Here is an 8,465-nt window from a genome sequence, read left to right on the forward strand (position 1 = left end):
GGCATGTCATCCTCCGAACACATCACAGGTCAAAGATCCCAGTGTGAATTCAGTTTTAAATTGGGCTGTTCTTTCGTCCTTTAGGACTTTGCTTTACTATATTCTGCCTCCAGCTGCTTGACGAGATTACAGCTGAGGTGCACTTCCTCTCGCTGACCTTCAGCCATCCCTCCTCTCTCCGTTTCACTCCTGCGGCCTCAGGCACTATCCTTATCCCTCCTGTCTTCACCGTCTCCTCCTTAGAAAGACTGAGCACAGTTCAGCGAAAGGTGTATAGCCAGGGGATTACGTGGCATTAGAGGTATTTGTGGGTTTAAAATAGTCTGATCAAGAGTAGCGTAGGTGACCGATACATACACACAATTCTCCATGTTCAAAATTCCACATATCATAACCCTAAAAAAATAGAGAATCCATTTATATTTTTCAGATCATTTCTTTTTTTAAATATAAAATTCATAAAATATATAATTTTCTGTGCAATTATGAGCATCTGTATTCAGAAAGAACCTATCCTTTTTCACACAGAGCAGATTATATCCACCATTATGTTGGGAAAATGGAGATTAGTGTGCAGCAGAGCAGTGGAGCCTCTGCTGGACGGTAGGAATCATTGCACGGTTCAGTGGCATTTAAATGTCACATTACTGGACCACACAGAAAAAAGCCGACCAGATTCTCTTCTTCATCCTTTGTTTTTTGATAAAGATATTTAATCATTCTGAACATCATTCAACCATTTACAATATAAAACAGGAACAATCAATTCTCCACACTCACACTACAGTCGCATTTCAGCACTGTTTGTCCTCTTCTCAGCACCTGTTGATTTGTTGTGTGACACCTCTTTAATCAGGATAGATTGGTCCCAGATTTAAGGGCTACAAGGCAGCTAGACCTAGTCAGTTTTTTGAGGTAGCATATTAAATCACCAAGCATTATCTACAGTAAAAACAGCAGTCATTTTCAATAATGTTCTCAATGTAAAAAAGAAAGAATTCATGTGGGCAGGGGTTGGCACAAACAGACAAATCAATAAATTACAAAATCAGCCCCCGGTGACGATCTCAAGCACATCATAAGCTGAACAGAGGTTCTAGTGGTTAAATCATTCAAAGCCAGCCGGAACGCGTCATCAGCTGCCCTAAAAATGCTTTACGGTGTCGAGATGTGATCTCATAAAATATGATAAGGAATGTCCACAGATGGAAAGCAAACACACTTTCAGTATCAGTTGATTGTTGACGCAGTACTTTGGTTTGGAGGAAAAATATGGCACATATGAATTCCAGCAGTAAAGGCCATTTATGTTGACACCAGCTGTGATGCCCAGTATACCTTGAAGACAGTGCAAATATGTTCAAGTCGCACAGCCATTTGCTTTTCTACGGCAAGTCCAGCATGCCATTTTCTTCCAAGGCACTCTGCGTCCTGTCATAAACCTCTCCCAAGGAACCTACCACTCTTTTGAGCAACATGCTTAGCTCCTCCTGGTTCTGCACACATACCAGCCTGAAGAAGAAAGTCCGCTCCGGCATGGCGATGAAGGCCAGGTCTGCGGCCTTGCGGACAAACCATGTGTGGTGGTTGGCGAGGGTGCTCTGGTAGGCCTCTCTACAAAGCTCTGAGGGGCTCCTCAACCGGCCAGCCACCGGTGTCTCAGACAGCTTCTCCAGGAAGAGCTTCAGCCAGAGCAGAGCGCGGTGTAGTCGCAGGAGAGTCCGACACCCAGAGTCCGTCTGGTGGTGGAAGTTCACCAGCCCTCGGTCCAGCTCTGTCCAGATCATGGTGCGCACAGAGTGGTAAGCACTAGTGTGTTCCGAGGCCTCCTTATCAGTCTTTTTCCCAGCTTCTGTGACCAGCCTGTTTATTGAGTGTATATCCGGGCCCAGCTCTGCTTCAGGGTCCACTTCTGCCAAAAGGGCCAGTTGGCGGATTATAGAGGTCTTGGTTTCTATCTCGCTAGATATCAGCCCCACCATCGGGCCCAGAGCTTCCATAAACCTGGAGGAGTAACACAGAGCAGGATGAATCATCTTCAGTGTCCATATTATGCCATAAACCATAAGATACTTCATCCTAAGTGGCTGTAAAAGACTCTGTATCTGATGACTTCACCCAGGGATGAGAGGGTTACGTGTTCTCTTACAATACCTACTTACACGTAAGTCAAAGTAATCACTAACCTCATCTGAGTACCAAAATGTCAAGTCATCAGAAAGTCAGACTGATTACTTTCCGTTCATTTTGGATTACCTTAATATCAAATGCAATTCAAATAATCTGTTACCCCCCAGGCCTGATTTTACCTCACGAGCTCGTCCCAGCTGGACAGATATGGCTGCAGCAGCACGTCGGAGGTGTATGCGGGTGCAGCCAGCAGGTGGGACACCAGCAGCGACACCTGGAAGGTCTGACCCGGGCACCCCTCGATGACCTGTGGGCCCTCGGCTCCATCGGCCCCGCTGCTGTTGTACAGCTGGTGAAGCTGGCAGTGGGGGAAGGGAGGTATGTGAGTGTGGGGGGTGGTTGATGGGGGACAAAGAAAGAGAGAGAGAGCGAGCGGAAGTGATTCACCACATTCAAATTAGCCATCTGCTTCACAAAATCAACTTTTATGGAGGAGATCTTACCGTGTTCACCTGATTATAACCCTTCAAACACGAATCCCAGTGGTAATCCAAACCTCCGTCTGCAGTGAAACAAAGTGAGGAGAAACCAGAGATGATGCTGTTAAAGTTCATAGATACATTTCCACTGAAACTTAGACTTGTTTTTCTATAATGCTGAAGACACAAGGACAATATAAGCTCTGTGGGTACATTTAACAGATTAAAAATGTTCAGGTTTGTATTTCCATATTAATTATTGATAATTATGGGACATCATTTAGCTTGTAATAACTCTTGTTTTTATGGCCACTTGGGGGCAGAACAAACAAAGTGTCATCACAATGGACTCCCCTGATCTATACCATTTAGGTCTATAAAAAACATACACCATAGGCATCAGTTATGCTGGAAATGGCCAGTTTTGGCCCCACCACATGTTCTGGAAATAGCCTGAAGAATTGTACACATTGAGTTTAGTTGCTCAAGAGAAACTGTAGAATCTGGAGGACTGGTCACTCTTTCCTGTGGGTGTATTTCCAAGTGGTGCAGTTTGGACCTGCGAGACCTTTAAGATGGGTTATAATTGGATAGAGAAGAGTAAAGCTATGGTCGCTCCGGCTTTGCAGCAGCGTAGCATAGTAAATGCACTAGTTGGCAAAAATGTGTGCTTTTGTATTGTTTGAGGTGCTTATCGTAGTAGTGTTATTTTATGTGAAGTGTCCCCAACCTTTTCTCTAACAAAGTGACGTCCAGCCACAAGATTTAGTGGCATAGAGCATTAAAAAATGGGAAGAAAAAGAAGAGGAAGAGGAAGAGGAAGAGGAAGGGGAAGGGGAAGGAGAAGGAGAAGAAGGAGGAGAAGAGAAGACATAGACAACAACAACAAAAAAACGACGAAGAAGTCGAGTTTCTGGACACGTGTGAATGTAAGTCCAATATTAACTCTGTTAGCGCTTTGTTTTGCTCTCCATCTGCCAGATGTACATCGGGAATTTAGAGCTTTTTTCACTGAAAATTTGTTTCCTGCTTGGACTTTTTAGTGAGAGTGAACAAACAGTAAAGTTGAGGCCAGATGTCTAAACAGTGAGCTTAGAGAAAGTCCCCAAAAGCTCCACAGAGCCAAAAGGCTGCCGATTCAGGTGATTAACGTCTGACAGTGACCCCATTGTGTCACATTGACTTTTGATTATAGAAAATATCGATTAACCCCGTTTTAAATTAGATGAGAGTATGTCTCATGGCCCAGTAACAAGCATCCCTGTCATGTGGCAGATCTGTGATGCTGTTGATGAGGAAAACAAGCTATGAAAAGGCAGACCCTGTTTATTTTTGACCTTCTTGATTAATTGCATTGCAGTTTTAGATCATACTACACAAAGCTATGGTTGTTGTGCATTGTTCCTGCTTTGGAGAAGTTGTACACATGGTTATTATCTATCGTTTTGATTGTTTTTCTACTTCTTTATAATGTTTGTGTTGCCTATTCTTCTTTCCTGAAGCTTGGTTGTTAATTGTTGTTGTTTATCTTTAGTGGAAATTCACAACATAGCTGTAACAATAGCTTAAAGGGTCAGTCAATTTTCCCAGGAGGAGAACATGGTTGATGATTATGATGACAACAGAGGCAAATAAAGGTCAGTTTTCTTTAACCAGTGACAAAGCAAACCCTGTGACTTTAAGTAAACATGTCAAACACTGACTTCCTCAGCATGTGCTCCCAAATGCATCAAAGCCCCTTCAAAAAATGAGGGTCTTTAGTTGTCAATCATTTGTAATTTACCAGCAGGCCTTGTTCCATCAAAATGTTGTATATTCCTGACTAACTTCAGGGTACTGAAGTGAGCTGTTCCTGAGTTTTGTTTGGGCCCTCTTGTCATTCCTTCAGAGGCCAGACCACCCACGTAGGAACCAATGTAGCGGACCACCTTACAGCCAGAAGCTGACAGTAGAAAGCGCTCCCCTAGCTGCCTGTCAGATAGCTCGGATAGTTTGCTCCATTAACCAAACATTCAGTTCAAATAAAACTAATCCCGTTCATCAAAGATATATTTCTAACTTGCCCGTTTCCTACTGTAGAAGTCGCCAAATATTTTAACAGAGATGTGTGCCACTACAGACTCATAGGCGTATCTAAGTATAAGATTCCTAATTGAGTTATTACTATGAGGAGTTGGCTGTTCATGCTCCCAAATGAACTTCCCCTTCAGCTCAGTTTTCAGTCTGAGACCTCACTCACATCCCTCAAATCTTTGAATTTAATCCAAGCTAGAAAAGAAGAATCACATGGTCCCAGTTTGGACTTTGCTTAACAGCTTATCAGTCCATTGAGGAATGGATCTAAATGGCATAGAAGTGCTAATTGTATTATACGTATTTCATTTTATCATGGGCTGAAATCCATATTGCTATTCTATCATTTTAGTCAAGCAAATATTTAAAAAAGGACAAATATTCCTACAACACGATATACAGATTGGTTGTAATTTGCAATAGAAGAACACAAGAAACGTTGTCTAATGTCACTGATATCTCATATAAAATACTAGGAGCAACTTTGTGATCTCACAATTCAATAGCATGTGAAATCTAGCATGGAGATACTTCTGTGAAGGTTTGTGAGCGACCGTACAGAGTTAGCAAAAGAAAGTGGCCTGACCACCATGCTTGATTCAACAGCAGCAGCAGCAGCAGCAGCAGCCTGTCCATGTGACACATTCCTCGTATGCAGTGAATGCATTTCAAACAAGGGAGGGATTGTTTAGATTAACAGCACAACCTAGGAGCCGGACACACAAACACAGAAATACTCACGGAGCCACAGGGAGCCGAGGAACAGCAGCAGGACTAAGATAGCAGCCGCAGCCTTGCTCTTCACACCCATACTGAAGTCCAGTTTTGGGTCTGCCAGCTCTGTTCCTTCTCTTTGTCCCTATATTTTAATTCCTCTGGTTCTCACATGAGTCCTTTCCCCCTTGCTCTGGCTGTCACCACACTCACTCCCTGACGGACCCCTGCCTCTGACCCCCCCTCACCCTCCTAAATCTTTCATACTCCTCCCCAAAACACTAAATAAAAAGTTCTCTCAGCCACCATACCTCACAGAGCCCCTGTCAATGTTTAACTCTATTTGACAACAGCTGCTTGCCCTCCTCACACTGTCACAGCTCAGCCTGTTGTTGCTCTTTCCTTTTCCCTCTGGCTTTCTTGGATTTACGTCTCTCCTCTACCCTGCCTTTGTTTCTGAATGATCTTGGAGCTGCCTGCCTCCTTGTTGTGTTGCTCAATCTGAGGGTCCAGAGATCAGCCTTGTGTGCAGCCACTTGCTGATAGTGCAGAGCCAACGCGGTGTGTCCGCCAGTAACTCCCTTCCTCCGGACTCATCTTCTATATATGCGATATATTCCTGGTCAGTGCGAGGAAACACTTGCTCCCTCTCCTCCCACCACCACCCTCCACCCTCCCTCCCCCTCTCCCTCTCCCTCTCCCTTCTTCCTCTATAACTCATTCACACACACCATTAGAAGCACCACCATGCTTACAACCGCTCTCAGACACAAATTTCTGAAAACGTGTCGGTTCAAATGGGAGGACAACACATCAGGACACTCTCAATGGAAACATATTTTTCCCCCAGTCTTTACATGTATCTGTATTGCAACCCAGAGCTGTATTGATTCATTTAAAGCTACATTATGTTGTTCCACAGTCTGCTTTTTCTGGCTGAAATAGCATTGTGATAGCAAATCCTTGTTTGTCAATCAATAACACAGTCTAACCAAGCTTATCCTAGCTGAGATGGCAAAAGGAATAATGATGTCCACTGATGCTAATCTGATTCTAGATATGTCAAAAACATCTACAAAAACATAGTGGGAGCAAACACAGGTCCTTTCACCGTGTGATTCATATTCATTTCATGTTGGATTTCCAAATGCTAATTATGAAGGAATTTCATGTGATTGTGTCTAATTCTAAAGTCTGACACGTCGAAAAACAGGAGGTAGCGTAAAGGGTGTTGCCTTGATTATCACCTCGGATAGTGATAATCAAGGGAAACCCACTGATTGGTCGCTATCAGTGAGTTTGCTGTGGGGGGAGGTGAACAGACATTGAACTCCACTCTCAAACTGAACCACATGTGTGCTCTCGAGGGACACAATGGTGTTTTGCAGTGGAGGAGCGGGAAAAGAAGTGAAAGCAGGGCATTAATTACTTGGCTGGGAGGAGCTGGTCATGGGGCTTGTTGCTCTGTGCAACCAATGACTGATCCCTTCTGAAAAAAGGCAACAACTGACAAGGGGATACTGTGAAAAAAAAACATGTGACCCTCTCAGAAGACTTGAACTGTTTGACTCCAAATCAGATGAAATGTTCTGATTAAATAACATGCTTTTTAAAATAGAAATAGTCCTACCTAACAAACTGCTCAGTCTTGACAGGAATCACATGTGCTCAGTGCTAGTTCACTAATGCACATGGCATGACTTCACACTGTGTGTGCACGTTTATGTATGGGGGGGTTTGGAAGGGCAGGAAGTAAAGAGGTCTGGAAGAATTTTTACTGGATTTACAATTACATTTTAGAACAACAAGCTGGGTTAGCATGTATAGAGTGGTGCAGGGATGATGTATTTTTGTAGGCTGACATGGAAGTAAGCTGCGCATGGGTTCCCTCGACAAAAAAGCAATGCGATTTCTCCAGAGGATTTTGGAATATTGTAAAAAATAAGATCTGTGGAAAACAAACCTGTTTGATAAATGCACGTTTTGTTCAGTCGGATAATCTCCACGTCTACCCTACTTTTATAGTTTTCGAATCATAAATCTAATCGCCAGAAGCAAAATGCTAACGCTATGCTATAAACGAACTACAGGCGGGGTCGCACGACTTCAACATCAGGCCAGATCGTTTTAACTCACTTTTTGTTTTTGTTGAAGCGTTTGTTTTAAGAGTTTGCAAGATCATTTGTGTCAACCACAAACCTTACTGAGCTATTTTACAAAATCCTACGGAGAAATCCCATTGACTCTGAGACGAGGGAACCAGAAGTGGTAAAATGCTAACTCGCTTCCGAGTTTTAGGACTCGTTCCTGCACCACTCTACTGGCAGTGATGCTGCTGTTAGAAAACAAAAGGAGAAAGGAATTAGAAACCATCTTGATACAACATCACACGGGCTGTGACGCCAAATCATGCCAGTTGGAGGCAGGTTCCCCAGGTATGCCAGTGAGAGTAACTCAAAGCAAAGAAAGCTTCACTGAAGGGTATCAAACATTGCGGCCCTTCTGCATTTAGGGGTCCATATAGCAAGCCTGTTACCTTTAACCCAGCTTACTAATGCAAATATCTTATGAAATGTCACTTTTGGATTCTGAATTTTACTTAACTACTATGACATAATTATTTAAATGAAGGCTATTTAAGTGGTTTCCCTTGGAGGTTGATTTAACTAAAAAAAACAACATATTTTTGGGCCCAATGGCATGACATGGAAGTTGTAATTCCACGGTTTAGCCAGTAGGAAAATCCACTTCTTCGCTTTGTCTTCAGGAGCACATTTGGCCTGTATGACACACACACCGACACAGGTAAATAGAGCACCTGCATTGCAGTCGGAGCTTAAAAGGCATGATCAAAATTCCCAATGGTTCAGCTGAGGTACAACCCAGAGCGTTCAAACTTCTATCTGCAACAAGCTTTCAAAGTGTAGCTGAGTTACTGACACCTCAAGACATTTATTGAAAGGAGTTTACCTTTATCGTATCTCTATCTATGGATGCAACAAGCGATTTAATAAAGGTTGTTATTGCATATTCAGTTGAAGCTCTTTGTCCAACCACAGTGTTCGGAGC

General features: G+C 43.1%; 1 protein-coding gene across 1 annotated transcript; it reads right to left on the minus strand.

The window, feature by feature from the left end:
* Window positions 1–696: 696 nt before the first annotated feature.
* gltpd2b (glycolipid transfer protein domain containing 2b) lies at window positions 697–5,659 on the minus strand. The gene is made up of 4 exons (XM_063895647.1): window positions 5,424–5,659; window positions 2,634–2,692; window positions 2,310–2,488; window positions 697–2,004 (listed from the first exon to the last, which is right to left on the minus strand). The coding sequence occupies exons 1-4, from the start codon at window positions 5,491–5,493 to the stop codon at window positions 1,386–1,388; spliced, it is 927 nt and encodes a 308-aa protein (XP_063751717.1). The 5' UTR covers window positions 5,494–5,659; the 3' UTR covers window positions 697–1,385.
* Between the last annotated feature and the right edge of the window lie 2,806 nt (window positions 5,660–8,465).

This window comes from Eleginops maclovinus, chromosome 11 (assembly GCF_036324505.1).
Source record: "Eleginops maclovinus isolate JMC-PN-2008 ecotype Puerto Natales chromosome 11, JC_Emac_rtc_rv5, whole genome shotgun sequence".
Classification (NCBI taxonomy): Eukaryota; Metazoa; Chordata; class Actinopteri; order Perciformes; family Eleginopidae; genus Eleginops; species Eleginops maclovinus.

Bases quoted from the DNA above. Each gene is read 5' to 3' on its own strand.
- gltpd2b (XM_063895647.1), bottom strand. From the start codon at position 5,493: ATGGGTGTGAAGAGCAAGGCTGCGGCTGCTATCTTAGTCCTGCTGCTG. The intron at 2,693-5,423 runs GTGAGTATTTCT...GTTTCACTGCAG, and splicing joins CCTCGGCTCCCTGTGGCTCC to ACGGAGGTTTGGATTACCAC. The intron at 2,489-2,633 runs GTAAGATCTCCT...CCCCACTGCCAG, and splicing joins GTTATAATCAGGTGAACACG to CTTCACCAGCTGTACAACAG.